At 39.2% G+C, this 24349-nt stretch overlaps 1 protein-coding gene across 5 annotated transcripts in view; it reads left to right on the top strand.

Annotated features, from left to right (window-relative positions):
• SEC23A (SEC23 homolog A, COPII coat complex component) overlaps positions 1 to 24063 on the top strand; it is an 85598-nt gene extending 61535 nt beyond the window's left edge. For 3 of the 5 annotated variants that reach the window (XM_072838379.1, XM_072838375.1, XM_072838376.1), the window contains exon 20: positions 23037 to 24063. In XM_072838379.1, coding sequence (XP_072694480.1) covers positions 23037 to 23097 — 61 coding nt within the window. In that variant the 3' untranslated portion in view covers positions 23098 to 24063. Of the gene's footprint in view, positions 1 to 16645; positions 16790 to 23036 lie in introns of those variants that run through there. The other 2 variants (XR_012036505.1, XM_072838380.1) reach the window with 2 other exon arrangements.
• The last annotated feature ends 286 nt before the right edge of the window (positions 24064 to 24349 follow it).

Genomic DNA, 24349 nt, shown 5'->3' with positions numbered 1-24349 from the left:
GGAGAAAAAGGATTAGAAATAAACTTTGCATTCAAGTCAAGAAAAAAAAAATCTAAAGAAAGGAAATAATAATAATAAAATCAGATTTTTGAAAAAAGATTTTATTTATTCATGAGAGACACACAGAGAGAGGCAGAGACACAGGCAGAGGGAGAAGCAGGCTCCATGCAGGGAGCATGTTGTGAGACATGATCCTGGGACCCTGGGACATAATCCTGGGACCCTGGGATCATGCCCTGAGCCAAAGGCAGACGCCCAACCACTTACCCACGCAGGCATCCCTAAAATCAGATTTTTAATGAGAAAACAAAATAAGAATCAATGGAGATGTTCCATAAAACAAAAAAGAACTTGAAAGTCTTAAAGCCATTTTTAAAGCTAAGAAGGAAATTGAGTATCAGCTCATCTTCTGAATAGTAAAATGGTGTTTTTTCAAATGGAAGTCTTAAATGAGTAATTTAAAATTTTTGTTCAGGTCAATTAAGAAGCATAATTGTTTAATGATCAACCATCTAAAATTTTTCCTCCAATGAATTTCAGAGAAGATTAGATGTTATACATTTACCACTGAAGAGTGTAGAAGTAGTTTCAAACTTCAGAATTTGTGTAGTTTTGAAGTTCAAAGAGTCCATTGAGGTCAAGCCCTATCTGTCCAATTCAGGAATTCCTTGTCAGTATCTCAGATGTTGGTCATCTGACTTCTGTATACAGAGCACTTTCAGAGACAAGATAACTGTAAATTACTGAATGCGACAGATGACGACACTTCTAGAGAAAAGATAGTGAATTGGGAAGGAATTACAATGCCACATACCAAAATAAGTCTTGACCAGAATTTTATGGAGAAAATTTAAATCTGTTTTACACAACACTTTCTGAGGGACGATAATCATTGCCCTACAAAGCCATCTGGCACTCGGATATTGTCATTAAAAGAGAGCAGGGCAGCCCATAATGCAGGTGTTTGCCAATTTAGAAAAACGTTTCTAAGCAGGACATCATGCACCCACTTTTCTAACAGAGCACTGTGTATTTTCCAACTGCAATAACCAGAGTATTTATGTAGAGTAAAGTGCATCGCAGAGCCAAGTGGTGTGAATCTATTTCCTATGAGAAATGTGGCTTGCTCTGCTGGAGAAAATGCTGTTTTCTGATCTGTGTCAAGATCTTGCTCAGCTGCTCTAACAGGGTGAAGCAGCCACAGAATGATCTGTAGGTATGTGTTTAACCTGTTCTGGGGACTGCACTATTTGTTTTGGCAAAGTAGGGAGATCCATAAAATCAACAATTTTTGTAGGGGTTAGAGATTTCTCTAAGAGAAACAAATCTGGAGATTACTTTAGAGTTACAGTAAGGATATCATTTTGAAGTGATAAGTATACTGATTAAAGAGCCTCCAAAACTGAAGGATCACATCTCACTTTATCTAATGTGTTAGAGCAGATAGTTCCTGTCTTCAAGGCAATTTAAAAATAACTTAATCTGCAAAGGTTTAAAAATTAATCTTCATAAAATCCTTGTGAGATGCTGATAGGTCAAATATTTTGCATGTTTGAAAACACTGGTGAAGAAGTAAAATTCAACAGAGATGAATCATAGAGCAGTACTTCTCAAACTTGAACATGCATAGGAATCACCTACAGATAATCATTAAATGCAGGTGTTGAAGTAGGTCTGAAACTGAGTCTGATATTTTGCATTTCTAACAAGTTCCCCAGGTGATACCAGTGCTGCTTTCTGGACCACAATTTTAATAGCAAATTCTGCTAAAAGCAACATTTTCACTATGTGTTGGGACTTCCACACAAAGAAGTCCAACAGCCAGTTGGAAATGTGCAATCTGGAATCAGGAGTCTCAGGTTTGGGAACAATAAGCCTAGAATTGATAGCTAAATCTATGAGATTAGATGAAGTTGCTTTTATTAATTATTTACTAAGTGCTAACAAGACATGTAGGAAGCACAGACGGTCTTCCTCTGTTGAGCACAGATTAGGCCATCATGTATGGTTTCTTGTGTTTAATTCTAAACTTCTATTTTTAATGAGAACGTTAAGCCAACTGATTTATCAAATATATCTTTTTCAGCAAGGAAGTATTTCTATTAAAAAGGCTATCAAGTTATTGAAATATTAATAGTAGTACAATATCATGTGACAAAAGAGAATGTTTTCATTGAATCTTGGGTTTTCATAATACTCAGAATTAGGTTTTGTATTTTAATAGGGGTTTTAAAAAAATAAGATCCTAACTAATAAACTATGAAATGGCTTAATTAACAACTGCCTTTAATTATTTTAAGAAGACATGTCCCATTTTCTTAAGACCATGAAATATGTTTCCAAGGCATGTTTTTTTTTTTAAAGATTTTATTTATTCATGAGAGGAGAGAGAGAGAGAGAAAGAGAGAGAGAGAGAGGAGGCAGAGACACAAGCAGAGGGAGAAGCAGGCTCCATGCAGGGAGCCTGATGTGGGACTTGATCCCTGGTCTCCAGGATCACACTCCGGGCTGAAGGTGGCATCAAACCGCTGGCCTATCGGGGCTGCCTGCCAAGGCATGTTGTTAAATGTTCTTAATTAGGTATGTTTATTAGCTGCTTAGGTAAGCATTATGGACTGGGGTAGACATGGATCTTCCTGGGGTTAGAAAAATAAATTTGACAGTCTGAGCAGACTTTAGACCAACAGACTTCTGATTTGTGTGTGTTGTGCCTTCTCATCTGCTCATATATTTACAGTGAAACTTTTCAATTGTTTACTTATTGAGTTTCATATACACTTTTGACATGGCATGTTATAAATGACTCTAATGATTACCTTCCATTTGGAGTCTAAAGTCCAGCATGTTTTCAGGGAACTAATGTTTTATTATTGCAGATTCTCTGGCAGGAACATTCATGGCGCCCACTGTGCTTACTCAGCCTATACCTGTGACAGCTACATCTGCTTCTCCATCTGCACCTTGCAGTTTGAAGTCGCTATCATTAGCTGTCTGTAAAACTGAAGAATCTGGCTGTATCTAAAGAAGGAGGACTAACTGGGTTGAAAAAAATCTCCACCTTTCTGCAGGACCTGCCACAAAATAATAGTTCTGTGGAATGATGTGGGGATTTCTTATGATTAAGTAGATTATGAAGCTATGATTTTCCAACAGATACATTTAAACATGCCCAAAGAATACTTTTATTACGGATATAATCACAAAATGTGTTTAACAATGATGTAGCTGTGATATGTGTCATATAAGGCTCTGTTTTTGTCATAGGTAAAACTCATTTATAAATAAAACCTAACATTACCACTACAGAGGAAGAAAACCAAATTCTTACCGTAGTATATGAGACCTGTCAATCATTGCACCTGCTACATTCCTCCTGCTCGCCACCCTCTGCTGAGCTAAGCAGCCAGCCCAGTCTCTTTCCTAAGCAAAGAGATTGGGGTCACATTTTCTAAAGGCACCTAATCCACAGACTGGCTGGTGAGCTACAAAATAAGTTGGCATGAAAAACTTACCCTTGTAAGGATAATGGTAACTAACAAGACCAATTATCCTCTCGTCCTTTAAAAGTTGAATAGGATAATCCAGAGAGCAGCAGCCATTCTGTAAACAGTCGAAAAATGACAGAGAAGAAACAAGAAGTGGAAGAGGCCTATTGGTGGAACATTAGGGCGAAGATTCATGAACTCTGGCAGGGAAATGGTTCCCATATTGCCTTGAATTTTGTAAAACAGCTATTTCTGGAATCCTTTCACTCTGATTCCCAAATGTGCCCTTACAACACCTCTCAAGAAGAATTAAACTTATTGGTGAAACAAAGATCACAGTGACCATGATGATTTACCTTTTGACCTGATATTGCAAAGAATAGGGATTCAGTACTCACAAAACTAATCAGATGAAGCAAAAGCATGGCACATTGGGACCTAGTCCCAGAAGATGCAGTATTTTATCTGTCCATCTGGTTTAGGTGTCTTTCTAACAGTATCCATCAGGATTACTAACTTACAGCTTTCTGAAGACAACAAAAGTCTTAATGGCAGTTACTTATGATTCACTCCACATCTTTGTAAATCGTATATTGAATGAGTAGGATTGTGAGCCATAATTATGAAAGCTATTGTATTTTGTCTCTGTCCCTTGAAACTTGTTCCATGTGTGTACTTTCCCACCCCTCAGCCACTTGATGGAGACGGTAGCAGGCTGATCATTTTTGGGTGACTCTTAACCAAATCGATTTGAAGATCACTCCAAATCACGGACATAGCCCCACTGTGCTAGGTGGGAAATATGCACCACCTCATTTATATTTCTGCCTGATGGCCTAGCTTAGAGCTCACTTTGGAACCTGCTATCTATGTTATCTTGACATCTTAGTCCAAGCCACTTGTTGCACACTTATCCATAGGAAGAGTATGAATGGTATACACACAGACAATCCCATTGTTAGTCTCCAGTTCTCTCACAGATACTTCTTAATCAGCATATCTTGGGAAAAGTGCTGTTCTTTTTCTTTGCTCAGACTTTCTCTGGGGTCCCACCCACTCAAATCCTTCTCCACAGTCTGTTTGTGATGTATAGTTCATATTGTAGGACCTTTATTCCTTGTTTACAAGATTTTCTTGTAAACTGTTTGAAGTAAACCTTAAGAACTGAATCTTCATCAATCAATTCTAATAAAAAGCTATGCTTGCCTCTAAAACACTGGACAAGGCCATTTGTCTGCTTTTCTTATTAATGAGAATGGTGGTGACACGATGCAGCAGCTTTCTGCAGAACGTTGTGTGGTTATGTTCTTCTCTGCTGCTGGGTCAGTTCTGCTCGGTGGGCATTCTCTGTGGGCTATAGGCATGGGAAGTGTGTTTGGTGATGAGAGACCTTTCCTGCCTGGAGTCAGGGCTAAACATGGACACTCCTTTTCACAACTCGATGACACCTTGTGTAGTACCAGTAAGTGTTTCTTTGTAGTTGTAGCTAAAAAAATAGCTCAGCGATATTACTATTCAATCACTTTTATGCAATAGTATGTAGGTTACCTAAGTTTTCAGACACTAGAGATAAAAATGATTTATAGAGCAGTGCTTTGTGCTAAAAATATCGGTTGCTGATGATTCTAGAAAGTTAGAAATAGAACTCACCTACCAGTCACATATCTGCAGGGAAGGAGGCATATTTAATCATTTATCCTATCTGAAAGATTTGCTGTGTGTTAGATGACTCACACAACTGCGTGTATTTCTCATTATTTCTGAATCTCATGATTTCACAAAATTAATAAACTTCTATTTCTATCCAATTCTTTATTACTACATTTTAGAAGGATGTGAAACAAAACTTGTGAAGAGATGGGCCACCTGGGTGGCTCAGTTGGTTTAGTGTCCACCTCTTGGTTTTGGCTCAGGTCATGATCTTGGGGTTCTCAGATCGAGCCCTGTGTTGGGCTCTGCCCTCAGTGGGAAGTCTACTTGTGAGAGTCTCTCTCTCCCTCTGCTCCTTCCCCTGTTTGTACTATCTCTTTCTCCATCTATCTCTATAATAAATAAATAAATAAATAAATAAATAAATAAATAAATAAATAAATTCTTTAAAAAAACTTGTCAAGAGACAATTATCCTATAATATTTTTTAAAGATTTTATTTGTTTATTCATGAGAGACAGAGAGAGGCAGAGACATAGGCAGAGGGAGAAGCAGGTTCCCGGTCAGAGCCTGATGTGGGACTCGATCCCAGGACCCCCTGGGATCACAACCTGAGCTGAAGGCAGATGCTCAACCACTGAGCCACCCAGGTATCCCCTCTTTTTTTTTTCTGTTGAGGAATGTGTCATTACATTTCACTATTATTTTCACTTTCTACTTATTTATGGAATTGCTGAACTAGCTCTTGAATTGAGTGAACATTTGAATTCACTCTGAGTTTTTATGCTAAGCCTTCAGTGAACGAGGGAGAGAATCACTAAAGGAAGAAATAAATAATATAATAAAAATTGCAAGGAGAGCATTTCAGAGAAACAGATTAGAAAATGTGTAGGATAAATTTCAATCCAGGGGACTACAGCCCGAAGGCCCTAACACTTTTTCACCTCAGGGGGGCAGTAGCTACTACAAAACTGGAAACTTCAAATGATGTTTTAAGATCTTTCTCCTCCAATTTAAATTCTGAACTTCTCTAATTTTTTATGTGATTTTTTTCTATCAAAACTCATATTTTAGTGTTTGTTTTTTGAAAACTAATCCCTATACCTATCTGAAATAATTGGACCCCAAAAGTAAAAAGTAGTTGTTGAAAGGGTACAAAATTGGAGAGTATGAGTTTAGTTCCACATCATGCATGACAAGCTTTCAAAATCTGAATTCCCAGAAGAAAATTATAAATACATGAAAATTTTTATTTGTTCTGTAAATCAATTCTTTTAAAAGCAGCAATTGTGGCACAATAAGAGAGGTGGATTGGGATTTTGAGGTCACATATCATCCTAGCATCTCCAGATGTGACCACGTTTTTTGGAAAAGATTTATTTTAGAGAGAGAAAGCACTCAGAGGGGAGCCTGGGGAGGGGCAGAGGGAGAGGAAGAGAGAGTCTTAAGCAGACTCCATACTGAGTGCAGAGCCCAGTGCAGGACTCAGTCTCACAATCCTAAGATCATGACCTAAGCTGAAACCAAGAGTTGGGCACTTAACCAACTATGCCACCCAGGTACTCCTAGATATGACCATATTTTTGATCTATAATTTCTTGTAGAATACTTAATATTTTGTCTGTATTTCCATCTTGGTCACAACCTGAATATGGATTTAAGTATGATGATACCTTTTCTTCAGCAAAAGCACAACAACCATAATCAGGGGAATTGGTAACAGAAAGTTAAATTTAGTAGAAGATCCTAAAAAGTTAAGAACTCTCTCACTCTTGTTCATTTCTGCACTTGAGTGAATTATGAATTACTCATCATGTGAGTGGTGATCATCTTTCATGAGGAGAAACAGCTTTGGTAAATGTTACAAATAGTGGGTGGTTCAGCTATTTTAAAGTATCTAGGTTTGAGTATTTGCTATTATATCCAGGTGGGGTAATCCCAGAGAATTTAGATTCAGAGATTTTTTTCTTGTATTATTTTTTAGAAATAGTAGTCAAATAGATTTTCATCTAGCAAGGAGAAGAAAACAGATGTAGTTCATATCTTTTAAGGAAAAAAAATCCACTGATGACATTTTTTCCCCCACTGATGTTGACTTTAAGCACAAATGTAGACAGCAAGGGTGTCAGAATAAGGTATTTAGGGGGCATGGACACTGCATGGGTTTAAGTCCCAGTTTTGTCATTCTCTAGCTGAAACACTTTGGGCACATTGTTCAACCTCTCTGGGCCTGCTTCCTCAATTGTAAGATGGAAACAATCATAATAACCACCTCTAGGGTTATATGGGTATGAAATGATTGAGTGCTTCTAATATGCAGGGTCAGGCCTTCCATGACAAGCATGACAGCCAACACTTGCAGGACATTTAATAAGTGCCAGGCATTTTTTTTGAAAGATTTTATTTATTTATTTATTTATTTATTTATTTATTTATTTATTTATGAGAGAGAGAGAGAGAGAGAAACTGCATGTGTGATAACATGAGCCTGGGGAGGGACAAAAGCAGAGGAAGAAACAGACTTCCCACTAAGCTCAGAGCTCTGTGGGTCTCCATCCCAGGACCCTGAGATCATGACCAGACCCAAAGGAAGTCCAGCACTTAACGGACTAAGCCCCCCAGGCAGCGCTCTAAGTGCTAAGAATAACCTCTAAGAGAGGCACTATTATCATTCCCAGTTTGCCAATGAGGAAACTAAGGCACAGGTGGTTAAACAACCTACTCAAGATCACACAGCTACTTAGTGCTAGACAAGAGATGTTAAGTCCAGGTGGTTTGCTTCCAGAATCCCTGCTTTCTTTGTGCTCCTTTCCCTGAGGGTGATTAAAATTCCTGTGGAGCTTTTAGTGGTCCAGATCAGGGAAGTGAGCTGGTGGAGGTCACTGAGAGGACGTGACCTCCAGTTGACCCGTGAGAGGGCCCCAAGCAGTTGGAGGCTCCTCACCCCTCCTTGTCTTTCTATGTAGATTTCACCCATCATTTCCTCTTGAGGACCTGTTTCTGTAACACAGTGGCAGTAGGTGCTAACTGAACCCAGTTAAGGCCGTGCAGAAACTTTTATTTTTTACATTTGTCTTAAAGTTCAATTTGCTAGCATATAGTGTAACACCCAGTGCTCATCCCATCAAGTGCCCCCCTCAGTACCCATCACCCAGTCACCCCATCCCCCTGCCCACCTCCCCTTCCGCTACCCTTTGTTTGTTTCCCAGAGTTAGGAGTCTCTCATGGTTTATTTCCTTCCCTAATTTTTCCCACTCAGTTCCCCTCCTTTCCCTTGTAATTCCTCTCATTATTTCTTATACTCCCCATATGAGTGAAACCATATGATCCTTGTCCTTCTCCAATTGACTTACTTCACTCAGCATAATACCCTCTAGTTCCATCCACTTTGAAGCAAATGGTGGGTATTCATCCTTTCTGATGGCTGAGTAATATTCCATTGTATACATAGACCACATCTTTACCCATTCATCTGTCGAAGGACATCATGGTTCCTTCCACAGTTTGGCTATTGTGGACATTGCTGCTATGAACATCGGGGTGTAGGAGTCCCGGTGTTTCACTGCATCTGTGTCTTTGGGGTAAATCCCTAGCAGTGCAATTCCTGGGTCATCAGGTAGCTCAATTAACTTCTTGAGGAACCTCCACACTGTTTTCCAGGGTGGCTGTACCAGTTCGCATTCCCACCAACAGCTTGAGAGGGTTCCCCTTTCTCCACATTTGTTTCCTGCCTTGTTAATTTTCCCCATTCTCACTGGTGTGAGGTGGTATCTCTTTGTGGTTTTGATTTGTATTTCCCTGATGGCAAGTGATGCGGAGCTTTTTCTCATGTGCTTGTTGGCCATGTGTATGTCTTCTTTGGTGAGATTTCTGTTCATGTCTTCTGCCCATTTCATGATTGGATTTTTTGTTTCTTGGGTGTTGAGTTTGATACGTACTTTATAGATCTTGGACACTAGCCCTTTGTCTAATAGGTCATTTGCAAATATCTTCTCCCACTTTTAAGATTCTGGTGAGTGGGTGCAGAGCTCTCATCCACCTGTGGCCACCCAAGACAAGCTTTGTAAGTTCCCTTGCTTATTATAATGGCCACCTCCCAATCTGGAGTGGTCTGCCTCAGTTTTCAGTCTCTCCTCACCCTCTATGTATGGGAGCCAGCTTACAATGAGGTATCACCTTACACCAGTGAGAATGGGGAAAATTAACAAGACAGGAAACAACAAATGTGGAGAAAGGGGAACCCTCTTGCACTGTTGATGGGAATGTGAACTGGTGCAGCCACTCTGGGAAACTATGTGGAGGTTCCTCAAAGAGTTAAAAATAGAGCTACCCTATGACCCAGGAATTGCACTGCTGGGATTTCTTTCAAAGCTACAGATGCAGTGAAATGCCAGGACACCTGCACCCCAATGTTTATAGCAGCAATGTCCACAATAGCCGAACTGTGGAGGGAGCCTTGGTGTCCATCGAAAGATGAATGGATAAAGAAGATGTGGTTTATGTATACAATGGAATATTACTCAGCCATTAGAAACGACAAATACCCACCATTTGCTTCAACGTGGATAGAACTGGAGGGTATTATGCTGAGTGAAGTAAGTCAATCGGAGAAGGACAAACATTATATGGTTTCATTCATTCGGGGAATGTAAAAAATAGTGAAAGGGATTAAAGGGGAAAGGAGGAAAATGAATGGGAAATATCAGTGAGGGAGACAGAACATGAGAGACTCCTAACTCTGGGAAACGAACAAGGGGTGGTGGAAAGGGAGGTGGGTGGGGGGTTGGGGTGACTGGGTGATGGGCACTGAGGGGGGCACTGGATGGGATGAGCACCGGGTGTTATGCTATATGTTGGCAAATTGAACTCCAATAAAAAAATATACAAAAAAAATCCGCAAAGGGTCATTTGGTCATCACTGACTTCTGGCTGGAAGGCAATCCCACTTGGTCTCTCCTCACTGTGCATCACTTCTGTAACTTCTGGGCTGTTTCTCTTGGTGATGCTCCGGGAGAGCCCAGCTATGATCCCTTGCTGATCAGGCTCCCACATGTGCTCACCCTGGTCCTCCTGACCTTCCCAAAGTCAGCTTGTCCCCACTGACCACTGGCTTTGGGCCATGACCTCTCTAAACTGAGATGACCTCTTGCTCAGTGTGCCAATTTTCAAGTACCTTCTGCACCTTTAAGGAGTTTGAAACCTCTTGTGACTCTTTCCAGCTCCCTCCCTGTATCCAGGTACACCTGAGCTGGGGTGAGGCTCTGTTCTCTCAGGCCTTCTCCACACCACTATCTACTTTACTGTAGTCATCTGTAGAACAGAACTCCAGGCAGGAACAAAGACTCCATCAAGCCTCTTTTGTTTTTTATTTATTTTATTTTTTTGAGGGTTTAAAAAAAGTTTTTATTTGAGAGAGAGAAAGAGAATGGGTGAGGGAGACAGAGGGAGAGAGATGAGTGGATTCCCTGCTGAGTACAGAGCCAGACATGGGGCTCAATCCCAGGACCCTGAGATCATGACCTGAGCTGAGTCAGATGCTTAACTGACTGAGCCACCCAGGCGCCCCCAAACAAGCCTCTTTTGGCTGGGCATTTACACTTACTTGGATCTCTATGACTTATCCCCTCACTAAGCACTTTGATGATGCTGGGTTGAGACACAAGGCCTCACACTCATGTCCTAAATCTCCCTCTTTTACTACTACCCATCCCCTACTTTCCTCTCTTCCCAGGCTCCTGATTTCCTTATTTTTTAATGGAGATATAGTCCATTTCCCCCACTATTGTTGCCATCAGCACTGTCATGACCACTGAGAGTGTACATCACATTCCCAGGCTCTGGTACTATGTCAGACATGTGTAGCAAAGAGAACATTGGGACCTGCAAGAAACTCTTATGAGAAATTCTCTGGCAAGAGTGTAGGGGGGGGGTCATTTCAATTGGGTAATTTCTTCTTCCAATTAATACACTGGGAAAATACAGTAGATAAAGCTAGTAAGATGGATGGGTCAGATTTTGAAGGGCACGTTTTGATCTGAGCAGAAAAGTCTGAAGGGTGGTAAGGCTGGATGTAATCAATGGGGAAGGATAGATGGGAAGGACTTGTGCTCATTCAGGCAAGACGACTGATGCTTGGAGGAGGGTAGTGGAAGTGGTGGGACTACCTGGAGATTGCTTGTGGGAGGGACAGGAGACAAGTGGCCTGTGCTCAGAGGTATCTTACTGTAGCTAGGAAATTCGCATTCTTTATTTTTTAAGAACTTTATTGAGTGTGTTTGATATATAAAAATTGAATGTTTTTGAGGTGTGCAACATGTTTTGATATCTGTATACATTGTGAAAAGATCATCACCATCTAGCTAAGTAATTTATCCACCATCTCTAGATAGTTACCATTTTGTATCTGCGTGTGTGGTAAAAGATTTATTTTTTTTAAAAGATTTATTTATTTACTTATGATAGACAGAGAGAGAGAGAGAGAGAGAGAGGCAGAGACACAGGCAGAGGGAGAAGCAGGCTCCATGCAGGGAGCCCGATGCGGGACTCGATCCCGGGACTTCAGGATCGCGCCCTGGGCCAAAGGCAGGTGCCAAACCACTGAGCCACCCAGGGATCCCCGTGTGGTAAAAGATTTAAATTGAGATCTACCATCTTGGTGAATTTCATGTATGCAATGCAGTATTGTTGCAATTTCCTTCTTTTTTAAGGATGAATAATAGTTCAATGTTATATATATTATATGCACACACACACACAAAATGAACTATTATTCAGCCTTAAAAAACAAGGAAATCCTGCCATTTTCAACAACATAGATGAACCTAGAAGATATTTCTTTAAGTGAAATAAGCTAGAGCCAGAAAGACAGATACTGCATACTTATTCTTTTTTTAAAAAATATTTTATTTATTCATGAGAGATACAGAGAGAGAGGCAGAGACATAAACAGAGGGAGAAGCAGGCTCCCTGTAGGGAGCCCAACATGGGACTTGATCTCAGGACTCTGGAATCACACCCTGAGCCAAAGGCAGATGCTCAACCACTGAGCCACCCGGACGCTCCTGCATACTTATACTTAAAGATACTTTCCCAGTGAAGTCTTCCCTGACTTCCCATGGCTTGTACCAGTACACCGTTGATACTATACTTTTTTTTTTTTTTACTCTGTCTTTCCCACTAGAACACACTGTCCCTATTGAAAGCAGTTATTTTTGCCCAGTTTCTGTATTCCCAGAGCTTATTAGATTGCTTGGCTCAAACATGGTTATCAAATATTTGTTGAATGAATGCATGAACAAATGAATAGATTTGTCAGGGTAGTAGGTATTACATTGTAAAAGACTATGGCCTACACTTGGCACACAAATTCCCCGAAACACATAAATGAAAAACCCCTGGATCCTGCAGTGCAGACAGGGTTTGCTCTAGAGCTGGCACAACAAGAATGCCAAGGAATGGAACCTAACCATTAGGGACAGGCAACTTGGCTTCCTGAGTAGCAAAAGCTGTTTCTGGATTTTAATGTATCTGGGATATTAACAAATCAGGGAGCCTTCCATTCTATGCTTCTCTGACCTGGTAGCTAAAATTCTAGTGTGCCACCATGAGAAGCAAGGGATGTAATGTGGAGCTGCATCTAGCCACCTGTATCTTAGATAGATACCCTGTATGCTTTTGCCCTGACAGGACTAGACCAAAAGAAAAGTAACTTAAACTACCTGAAGTCTTCAGTTTTGTTTAACCTCAAAATGAAAGCAGCTGTCAGTAGTCCAGCCTGGTGCATCCACCACACATCACATGAGCAGCATTGGCTATTAGACTTTTATTTATTTATTTTTTTTAAGATTTTATTTATCCGTGAGAGACACAGAGACAAAGGCAGAGACATAGGCAGAGGGAGAAGCAGGCTCCCCGCTGACCAGAGAGCCCCCTGTGGGGCTCCATCCCAGGACCCTGAGATCATTGAGCCCAAGGCAGATGCTTAACTGACTGAGCCACCCAGGCACCTTGATTTTTATGATTTTAGCCAAACTAACTAGTATGAAACTGTGTTTTATTGTTTGATTCAGATTTTCAAAACTTTTAACCTTGTATTTTAAAGACGTTCTCGTATCTCAATTCCTGATCCTTTGTAACTACTTTCTGTCTTTGCTTGCTGATTAGAGACAACAGAATTTTGTCCATTTTATGGACATTTATTTTTTTCATTTTATGTCCATTTCTTTTTTTCAAAGAACTGTCTTTGGGGGATACCTGGGTGGCTCAGTAGGTTAAAGGTCTGACTCTTTGTTTTGGTTCAGGTCCTGATCTCAGGGGTGTGAGATCAAGCCCTGCATAGGACTCCTTGCTCAGTGGGGAGTCTGCTCAAGACTCTCTTCCTCTGCCCTTCTCCCACTCACACCCTTTCCGTCTCAAATAAGTAAATACATCTTAAAAAAAAAAAAAAAGAACCATCTTTGGGGTTATTTATCAATTCCATTTTCTTATTCATTACTTTCTTCTATTAATTACTTCTTTGTGTTTATCCTTGACTTGCTTTATTGCTTTCTTATAAGTGTGCAGCTCATTTATTTTAATGCTTTCTTGCTTACTATTTATTTATTTATTTTTTTATTGCTTACTATTTAAAGTGTTTATTAATATTTTCATCTGAGTGTCTCATTGGTGATATCATATCCTTTTATATGTACTGTTCTCATTTTGGTTATCTAAAAGTTGATTCTAATTATACTGCCAATTTTTTTTCTGGATTTTTAGGAGGTGGTGTTTGGTTGGTGGGATATGTAATTTGATAGACGTATCCCTTCACTTGATCTAATTATGTATTTCATGAAATATCATCCTTGTTTATTTTTTACCTTCTTGATTTGTCAAGCTGGAGATTGTATCAAAGTCTCCTGCTACTATTGAGTTGCTGAAAATGTCTTCTATTTCTGAACACATTTTCTGTATGTGTTTCAATACAATCCTAGGCAGCATATAAACATTTGACTGCTATAAGGGTACTAAGGACCATATCACTTATTGATACAAAATAATCCTATTAAACCCTATGTAAGGCTTTTGGTCTTAACTTCCTCTCTTAACTTGATATTAGTATTTTCATTGCTCCTTCTTTTATACTTGCCTTTGTCTTTCATACATTTTCCTTCCCTCTAACTTTTATCCCTTTATGTCACTTTATATTAGATGGGGCTCTTAAACACAATCTGCAACCCAATTGACTATAAGACATTTGGTTTTACTTTTCATCTTGTTTCGTGTTTTATTTTCCCTTTTTCCCCCTTTATTTTCATTGCTTTGAACCATGGATCTCATTTTCTTTACTTTTATCTTCCTTTGGAGACACACACATATTTAAATTCTGCTCGTGGTACTTAGTTTTCCAAGTCTTTCAAAAGCGTTCTTTAACTTACATTTCTCTACCATAAGAGAGTAAGACCACAGCTTTGATCATGGCAGGGCAGATTCACGTACTTTCCACCTTATCATTGCTTATTGTCCCTCACCCACACAGTCTTTGTTAATGGAATCTGGGTTTTTAAATATAGATTATTGTAAACATTTTAAAAATATGTTTTTTTTTTTAAAAGATTTTATTTGTGTATTTGACAGGGAGAGATACTGAGTGCAAGAGCACATGCAAGAGGAGTAGCAGAAGGAGAGGGAGAAGCAGACTGCCTGCTGAGCAGGGAGTCCAAAACAGGGCTTGATCCCCTCTGCAAAGCTGAAGGCAGAGGCCGACTGAGCCACTCAGGTGCCCCCAAAATATGTGTGACATTAGTTTTTCTTTTTAAATCTATTTCTGCGAAGCTTAAATTTGTTTGTTTCAGTTATTTTTAGATCTCTGGAAAAAGTCTTCTGTTTTATGATTCCCTCATTTTTACCTCCTTCTAGGCCTCTTCTCTTGTCAATTGAAATTTGTCTTCAAACATATATTTTTTAAAAAGAATTATATATGAGTGGGAGTATTTTCTGAAATATCTAATTTTGTCTTATTACTTTCGCAAGTGTGAGAGAACCTGGTTGCATATAAAATTCTTGAGCCACCTGGGTGGCTCAGTCTGTTAAGAATGTGACTCTTGATTTTGACTCAAGTCATGATCTCCCATCCTCAGAGGAAGCCCCATGGGCTCCGTGCTCAGCAAAGAGTCTGTTTGAGATTCTCTTCCTCTGTCCCCCCATCCCTTCCCCTACTTGTACAAACATGCACATGCTCTTTCTTAAAAAGTAAATAAAATTCTTGGATCAAGACAAGTTTCTCCTTAAATCTTTAGAAGATTTTCTCCACAGAACTTGGGCCTTGAATGTTACTGTACATTGTGTTTTAATCCAGAGCAGGGAAAAATAAGTGGTAGCATGGTGTAATGGTTCAGAAGACTGACTAGTACCTCACAGATGGGGATTCTAGGCTTCTACATACTACTTACCTTCCTATTGCCTAACAATCATAAAATTTTGGGTAATTTAGGTCTTGGTTTTCTCACCAGAGTAAAGAAGGAAACTGATGTTGATATTTTACCTGCTAGAATTATTAAAAGGATTCAGTGGGTTAACTCATAAAGTACTTGGCCTAGTACCTGTTGTGTTACTCAGTTATCATTTATTGGATTTCCCCTTCTGTTTTATTTTGGACTTTTTTCCCTAGGGATATCAGTTGTCTAAACTTCAACCTCCCCTTTCTTTTATCTCCATGGTCATCATCTCCCCTCTCATTGCCTTCATCTTTGGTCTCTACCTCTGTATTTTATAAGTATACAAGTGTGTCTTCATTTCTTTCTTTTATCAAGCCTACCTTTTTCCTCAACTAGATTTAACTCTGCTAATATGTTTCTAATACTTGTTAAAGTTGTGGAATATGAGACACATACAGAAAAGTGTCTAGATTCTGAATGTACAGCTTGAGAAATTATAAAAGAAAACAAACTGTGTACCAGCTCAGGTACACTGCAGCATGCCAGGGGCTCCTCACATGCCTCATTCCAAGCATGAAAGCTGTGCTCCTCTCAGAGGTCATGCATTTCTGACTTTGATGGTAAACACTGCCTTACTTCTTCATTTTCTTTTATTTTCTTTTTTTTTCATTTTTTAAAAATAGTTTGACTACCTATGTATGCATTCCTAAATATTGTAGTTTAGCTTTTGAACTTTATATGAAATCAATCAATATGAATGTTTTGTCTGACTTCTTCCACAAGGCATGATATTTGTGACATACATGTATGTTGTGAATAATTTTAGGTTACTCATTTTTATTTCTGAAGAGTATTCTATTGTTTGTGAATACTACCATGTTATCCTATCTACAGTTGGACAGTTGGGTTGTCTGGTTTTGCTACTACAAGCAATGCTGCTATAAACATTCTTTGAAAGCTTTTTAAAAATAAAGCTGTATATATTTAAGTTGTACAACATGGTGATTGGCTATACATATACGTAGTGAAACGATTACTATAGTCAAGCTAATTAACATATCTTTTTTTAAAAAAGATTTATTTACTTATTTGAAGGAGAGAGAGAGAGAATGAGTGGGAAGAGGGACCAAGGGAGGAGAAAGCAGCAGACTCCCCGCTGAGCACAGAGCCCCCATGAGCTTGATCCATGACCCCACGATCCTAATCTGAGTTGGATGCCCAACTGACTGAGCCACCCAGGTACCCATAATTAATATATCTTCTTCTCACAGACTTACCATTTTTTATATATGATTATAGCAGCTAAAATCTACTCTCTTAGCAATTGTCCAGTATTCAATACAGTACTATTAACTTGAAATGTGTATCCTGGAACCTCTGTGACATTTCCCTGGGTAAATATTATATCAGTGAGATGGTTTGTTGGGTAATAGGGCATGCATATAATCAGCCTAGTAGATATTATTAAACTGTTCACCAAAACACCTCTGTGTGCTAGAGTGCTTTCTTTCAATCACCTTGAAATCATTTCACCATTTGCCATCTCATTTCAACCTGCTCCTTCCTTGTCCCACTTTTCTTTGTTAAATCCTGTGTCTTTTTATATTGTCCTTAAAAGGCTAGAGTTTGGAAATTTTCTTCTGGAGTATAAAAATGTTTATTTTCAGAGGTTAGGTCTTTTGTTCCTGGTTTCTCCCAGACTGTTCTCTTCCTTATCCTACTTTCTTCCCATAGACTCATGTTGGTTTTCCTTCTTTTCCTTGAACAAGGGGAGATGAATCCAGACTATGTATTTGTCATGAGGAAAGGTGAGGAAGCCTTTTGTTATTTCTGTCTCATGCACATGTTCCACAAAAATGTACTGATGTATTGATATGGTCCAAAGGTGTTTTGATATGGTCTCTTTTCAGAGGCGATTAATGTTTTTTATGGTCTCTTTTCAGAGAAGGGTGGGTTAATGCACTGAGCCTTCAACCTAACTTCCCATTTCTAAGTAGGCTTTTGTTTAACTGACACGCCATCTATCTCTAATGCTTGATTCTGTGATGTATGAAGCATCATAATACAAAAAACTACAGTCCCCAGCAGTCAAGGTTCTACAGCAGAAGCCACCAGCTGTCACCAGTTCCTCACTGCATCTTCTTGCAGCTCTGTACACATACTTATCACCCACCTCTTTCGGGCATTTGTAGTCTCTGCCTGGGTACAGAGCTTTGGGGGACTGGAAGGGGAGTCTTGTGTGATAATGTGTTTGGCACATAGAGAAGTTCCCAAGGGAGCATAAAGGGCAGCTGCATTTTTCTCTGGTTGTTACATTTTTTAAAAAAAGAATTAAAAAATTTTTAATACAGTTCAAATTATTGTGCCAGGTTCATTTCAGCTCCTTCACTTGGGGACAAGGACTGTTTCAGTTTCTCTGCCTTCTCCTTGTATATGATGACTATGGTATAAAGGTATCTGCTGCATTGAACTTTAAACTTCACATTATCCCTATTTTTCTTGATCTTGATGTATTCGGCATCCTTTTGCCTGGCTGTGAGCAGAGAGTCCTTGATTTCTTCAATTTTGCAAGGCGTGGCTACAGGGGTGGGGGGAGGGGAGATGGGGGGGGAGTGGAAGGATGGTGGTGGGCATAGGGAAGGAAGCAGCCGGCACTTCCAGGGGAGACACTCACAGCAAGAGCAAGAAGGGAAGATGGGAAAGTGGTTATTACATTCTTGTGGACTCTGAGTCAGTGAACTGAAGGTGGTGGGAATAGAAATATCTTTTTTGATTTTTAGGTGAAGCTCAAATGCTGGTGTTGGGGGTTTGGGGTAGTAATGGGAAAGAGCCTGAGGGACCCTTTGGGCATCCAGTAATCTGTTGATCTGGCTGCTAGTTACACAGATGAGTTTAGTTTGTGAAAATCCGATGTATCACTTATGATCATGAGATTTTTTGTATTATATTATAAGTCAATAAAAAGTCTTGTTTGTTTCAGTAAAAAATCTGTATTGTTTTTCTCCTCAAGCAGCTTCTTTCTTATGATGCAAAGAGTATGTGGCGTGATGAACAACAAATAGATTTTTCTATTTGTGCATTTTCACATGCCTTGGGCTTTGTTTGATCCCACTAAGATCCAGCCATGAGGTTATTGATCACTAAGTTATATGTGTGGTAGGTTTTGTCTTATATTTTCATGGCTATTTCAGTGCAAACATAGGAGCAGCTTTATGGGAAAATGTTAACTAGATTCCACTTTGACCTGGAAGCCATAACATTACATTTAATTAGCAAACTAGAGAAATATGAGGGCAAGATGTAAATTCTTAAACCTACTTAACTGTATCAGCTGGAAACATAGTGAGGATGCAATAATACGTGTTCAAAGAATCAAATCTAAGCCTACCTTGTCATTTTATGGGGTAACAGTACCATTTTTAGGATGACTACTGAGATTATTAAAACTCACCTTTTGGGATATTAAACTGGTTTTATGCCTCAACATTAAAGAAGATAGTTGATGACATCTAGTGAATTAAAGATGTCAAGATAGACAGTCCACATAATTAAAAATGTATCATTTATCACATACTATTATATGACATGTGTCTTGAAGAGTAAAAACTACCAGTTTTTCCTGAATTAGTTATATTTTTAAATGGATCAGGACAGTGATTTTCAAATATGATTGTGTACCAAAGTTATTTGGAGAGCTTGTAAAAAATGCATGCTTATTCACTGTCACACCCAGACTTAACCGAGCCTGTGTATCCATGGGTGTGCCAGGAAATGATATACATTTTAATGCATTGAACTGGGGCATATAGTTTCTCTTCTTGTTTTTCTAAGATTTGGAGATATTGTCCTTACAGCTACATCTGGCCCAGAGAGATCATTGGGTCTGGTCTCCTGGTCCCAAGTGTGATCCAGAGTGTCCTGAAGGGAAATCAGCTGTCTTTTAAGGAGTTGTTGAAACTTTGTAATGATTCTGGGAGTTGGGATGGATTTTAGGAAAGAGGAGGCAGTGTCAGTTCAGGGTATCATGCATAGGGAGCTGAAATTTGAGTGTATGGGGTCATGAAAGCAGCTCAAGATGCCGTGGAAAACTGCTGTTGAAACTGGGGCTGATGATTACACCTCCCTGGCTACCAGTGTCTAAGAGGGCAGTATGATGGAGTGGGAACAACAAGGTCATTGTCAGCACAAAGTTTAGTATTTGAATCCAAGTTTTTATACTTTATAAGTGTTTGACCAAGTTGATCTACTTGTCAAAGCTTCAGTTTTCTCATCAGTAGAAAACACAGGAAAATAATATCTACCTCATTGGTTTGTTGTTGAGAAAATGACATGTGAATGTGAAAATGCCTTGGTACAGGGCCTGGGACATAGAATGTTCTTAAGAAATGTTGTTTTTTTCTCTTTCTCCATGCATTCTTCTTTTCAATCCACTCATTATTGTTTTTAAAACTTTTTTCAGATGGACTGAATAGTATTTAAAAAAATTTTTAATTGAGGTATAATTGACATATAACATTAGTTTCAAGTGCACAACATAATGACTCAGTATTTGTACATGCTGTGAAATGATCACCACAATAATTTGTTACCATCAGTCCCCATAAAATTTATAAAATTTAAATTTAAATGTTTTTGTTGTGATGAGAATTTCTAAGATTTACTCTCTTGGCAACTTTCAAATATGAAATACAATATTGTTAACTATAGTCACAATGGTGTACATTACATTACTGTGACTTCTTTATTTTGTAACAAATGTATGTGCCTCTTGACCTTCTTCACCCATTTTACCCTTAACCCCCCCTCCTCTCTGGCAACCACCAATCTGTTCTCTGTATCCATGAGTATTTTTTTTTCATTTATTTTGTTTCTTTATGAGTTTTTAATGTCACATTTGTTGCTATGGCAGCTTTTTAGCAAAAGCAATAAAAAATAATGAGTTCAATTCATTCATTCAACAAATATTTTACAAATTCCTGTGTTAGTTATCCATTATAGCATAATAAATCCCAAAACATAGTGGCTTAAAAAAATCACCTTAATTTTCTTATAGTTCTGTGTTGTGGGCTCAGCTGTAAAGTTCTGTTGATTTTGCTGATAGTCACTCCTGTGGCTCATTCAACCTTTGGAGCAGCTGGGAGCTGAACTAAATTGGGACACTGGAATGACAGGGCCTTCTTCCCTTCAGCAGAGCAGCCCAACTTCTTTTTTTTTTTTTTTTTTTAAGATTTTATTTATTTATTCATGATAGTCACACAGAGAGAGAGACAGAGAGGCAGAGACACAGGCAGAGGGAGAAGCTGGCTCCATGCAGGGAGCCTGACGTGGGATTCGATCCCGGGTCTTCAGGATCGCGCCCCGGGCCAAAGGCAGGCGCCAAACCACTGCGCCACCCAGGGATCCCCCAACTTCTTATACAGTAACTTAGAACTCCCACAGGTTCAAAAGCAGAAGTTTCAGATCTTGTCAAGGCTTAGACTGCGGATTGACAGTCTTCTGATTCTATGATTAAAATCAGTCACATAGTATACCCTAAGTGGGGAGGGAAGCACACAAATGTCTGAATATTGGATGTTGTGGTTCACTGTAAACCACTGATGTAATAGACTGTCACTATGACTATTGCTGTGGTAGATATTGACAAAGGGGCCAGGTTTCAAGGAAGCAAATGATGTCAAAATGTTACATTCTAGGACACCCAGGTGGCTCACTTGGTTAAGCATCTTACTGTTGGTTTCAGCTCAGGTCATGATCTCATGGGTCATGAAATGAAGCCTGGCATAGGAGTCTGCACTCAATGGGGAGTGAGCTTGAAGACTCTCTCCCTTTATCCCTCCTTGCCTCAATAATAAATCTTAAAAAAGGTGGTTACATTCTAGTTGGAGATAGGGTTAATATACAATTACTGATAAATAACACTGAATTACAGATATTAGGTCCTTATATAATTGTTAAATCTGTGCTAAGAGAATTCTATGTGGGGATAGAGTGCTGAGGCAAAGTTATGGATGCATGGTGAATGAGGTGGATTCTTGAGAGATGGGTAAAAGTTTCCCTAGAAGCAACATGGTGGGCTGTGTGTTTCAACAGTCATTAAACTCTGTGATGGCTCATACTCCACACCTAGGATATTTGATGTCCTTTCTGAATGAGTACTTCACTTTAGAATCTTTCTAGGATACCACCATTCCTCAGATACTTTATGGTTTGTTAGGCTCAGGAGGAAAAGAAACATGGACATGTACAGCAAGAGCAAAGAGGACAAAGCTAGGCAAACAGAGCAGAGATAAGACAATGTGTTACCTTAGGACTGGTCTGCCTTTAGGGTACATGCATTTGTATCTTCTGCAGGGCTGATGCCTGCATTTCTGTTATTGGTGTTTGCCAAAGGCATAGCAACTAAGGTCATCTTCTCTTCTTAAAATCCTCACCAGATAGGATTTTCAGGTTAAAATTCTGTTCTTGCCAAGCTATCGATAGTCTCACTATTCTATAATTGTCTTCGTATGTGTTTAAAAATGTCAGGCATATCATTAGATATCTGGTACTCTGTCTTTGAGTAAGTGTCCTGGAAAGAAAACAAGCAATTAGAGCCAAAGGATTTAGATTTAAGTTCTGATTCTTCAAACCTCTCTGTTTCCTTGTAGTGAAGTTTCCACAATAATAAAAATTTTCCTAACTAACTCACCAAGTTGGGAGAATTAAATGACCTAATGACACAAAAATGACCATTCTTAAAACAAAATAAGCATTTTAGAATATCATATAATTTTTTTAAGCTACTTTAATTCCTTTGTGGAATAAGTAAAATATTCATTGTTATTGTTATCCAAAGTTGAACATAGTAAATACTCAAACGTTGACTGAATTAATACATGATTTAGAAAAGCCCCCCTGGGTTAACTGCATATTTATCAATTTGAGGCTGAATACATGGTAATGTGACTGTTAGCTAAATTAACCATATGTTCATTAGTAACTTGACAGTATGCTTAGAGACATGGCTTTTAAATCTGTAGAAGGTTGTTTGCTGGTATGGAGCCTCCATGGCTACAATTATAGAAAGCTCCAGTAAACATCGTTAAACGGTTTTTGTAAGCCCTCAAATTGAGAGAACAGATTTTTAAAAAAAGATTTTATTTATTTATAAATAAATAAAGAAAGGGAGGGAGACAAAGAGAATGAGTGGGACACAGAGGGAGAGAGAATCTGAAGCAGACTCTGCACTGAGTGCAGAGCCCAAGGTGGGGCTTGATCCCACAACCCTGAGATCATGACCTGAGCTGACACCAAGAGTCAGATGCTTAACCCAATGAGCCACCCAGGCACCCCAGAGAGAACAGATTTGAAAGACTTTAGTACACTCAAGTACCATAACATTGTAACCTCAACTGGTTATACCTCTTAAAAAGTCAATCTTCAAGTGAAAATGTTAAAATCGCCAAATTTCCTTTTTATCTTTAAACAATTTTTTTTTTTTTGCCAGGGAAAGAAACTGCACAGAGGGACAGCAGAGCCCAAGAGATGGAGAGATGCAGAGATCCTGATGACACTGAACCTCTGGACACAGCTGGCCCTCAATTCCTTCTTTTTCCTTTCACAGGAACCAGTGCTACCCACTTATTAGATTTCTTGCCAGTGAAAGACAAGCTGATGTAGGCCAGGGTGGTGGACAGACAGTAAGATGCAGGAAGTTGGAGAACAGCAAGATTAGAGATAGTTGATGCAACTGGAAGATGTGGATGTGATGGACCTACCTGGGCTTAGGAGGATGGAGGAGGAGAGGCCCTGGCGAAGGGAGAGTAAGAAGGGCCCAGGGAAAGAGTGAGAGAAGAAAAGTCTCTTCCATTTTTGAAATGCAAACAATCAGATGTGAGCAACGGAGGCATAGATTAAAGCAATTTCAAAGTCAAGTCAAGTCTTGCAAAAGTGGAAGTTAACTAGACTTCCTCTTAATCCTAGATCTTCATGTCTTCGGTTCTTTTTCTTGGTAAAGGTAGGTTCGATTTCTCTTAGAATACTCTTTGGAGAGAAAAATGAAATGCAAAGGGAGAAAGACAGCAGTTACTAATTCTTCCAAAGAGTAGTTCAGACGATAGCAAAGAGAAAACAAAAGCACTTTGCCTCCATCTGGGTTAAACAGGGCACCTCTTGTGGCTTCAGTGCAGCCCGTCTCAGACACAATAATATCAGATCTGGCCCTGAGCATTTGAAAGGGGAATTTGACCTTTAAGTTTGAAAGGAAATGAGAAACAAAGGGATTACATAATTAAAAATCTGCTTCTGTTTCTTAAAAGCAATTCAATTTAGGTCAGGAGCCAACAGTCTTCCTTTCCCTCTAATTGTTTTACCTTGGCTCCAGCGTACTCTGTTCTTGTTGCTCCTGTGAATAGCTCATTAGTGTTGGGCAGATGTTCCCCTTGGGTGCACCGTGTTAATGGGGAAATAATGGAGGCAGCATTGTCATCCAAGAGAAGTTAATATTGAATCCAAAATAAAGCGATGAATGAGAACATGTGCCTCGTACATGCCTGTTAGCTTCAAACTCTCAACTGTGGTTTATTTTCTATTTGACCTTGGTAAACCTATCATTAAGGAGGATGGGGTGAAAGTATGTGAAATATATGGCTGTCTCCTTCTACCCAGGTCATTTTCCTTTTCACATTTGAAAAGAGACCAAGTAGATATGGCAAAAAAAAAAAAAAAAAAAAAATCATGCAGATGGAGGTTTGAATAGAATTGATATTAAATCAAGACTAAGCCCTCAAACAAATCACTTAGGTATAATTCTGAGAATAC

The sequence above is a fragment of the Canis lupus genome, chromosome 9 (genome assembly GCF_048164855.1).
Source record: "Canis lupus baileyi chromosome 9, mCanLup2.hap1, whole genome shotgun sequence".
NCBI classification, from domain to species: Eukaryota; Metazoa; Chordata; class Mammalia; order Carnivora; family Canidae; genus Canis; species Canis lupus.
The sequence above is the reverse complement of the archived record's forward strand: the minus strand, read 5'-3'. Positions and strand labels throughout refer to the sequence as shown.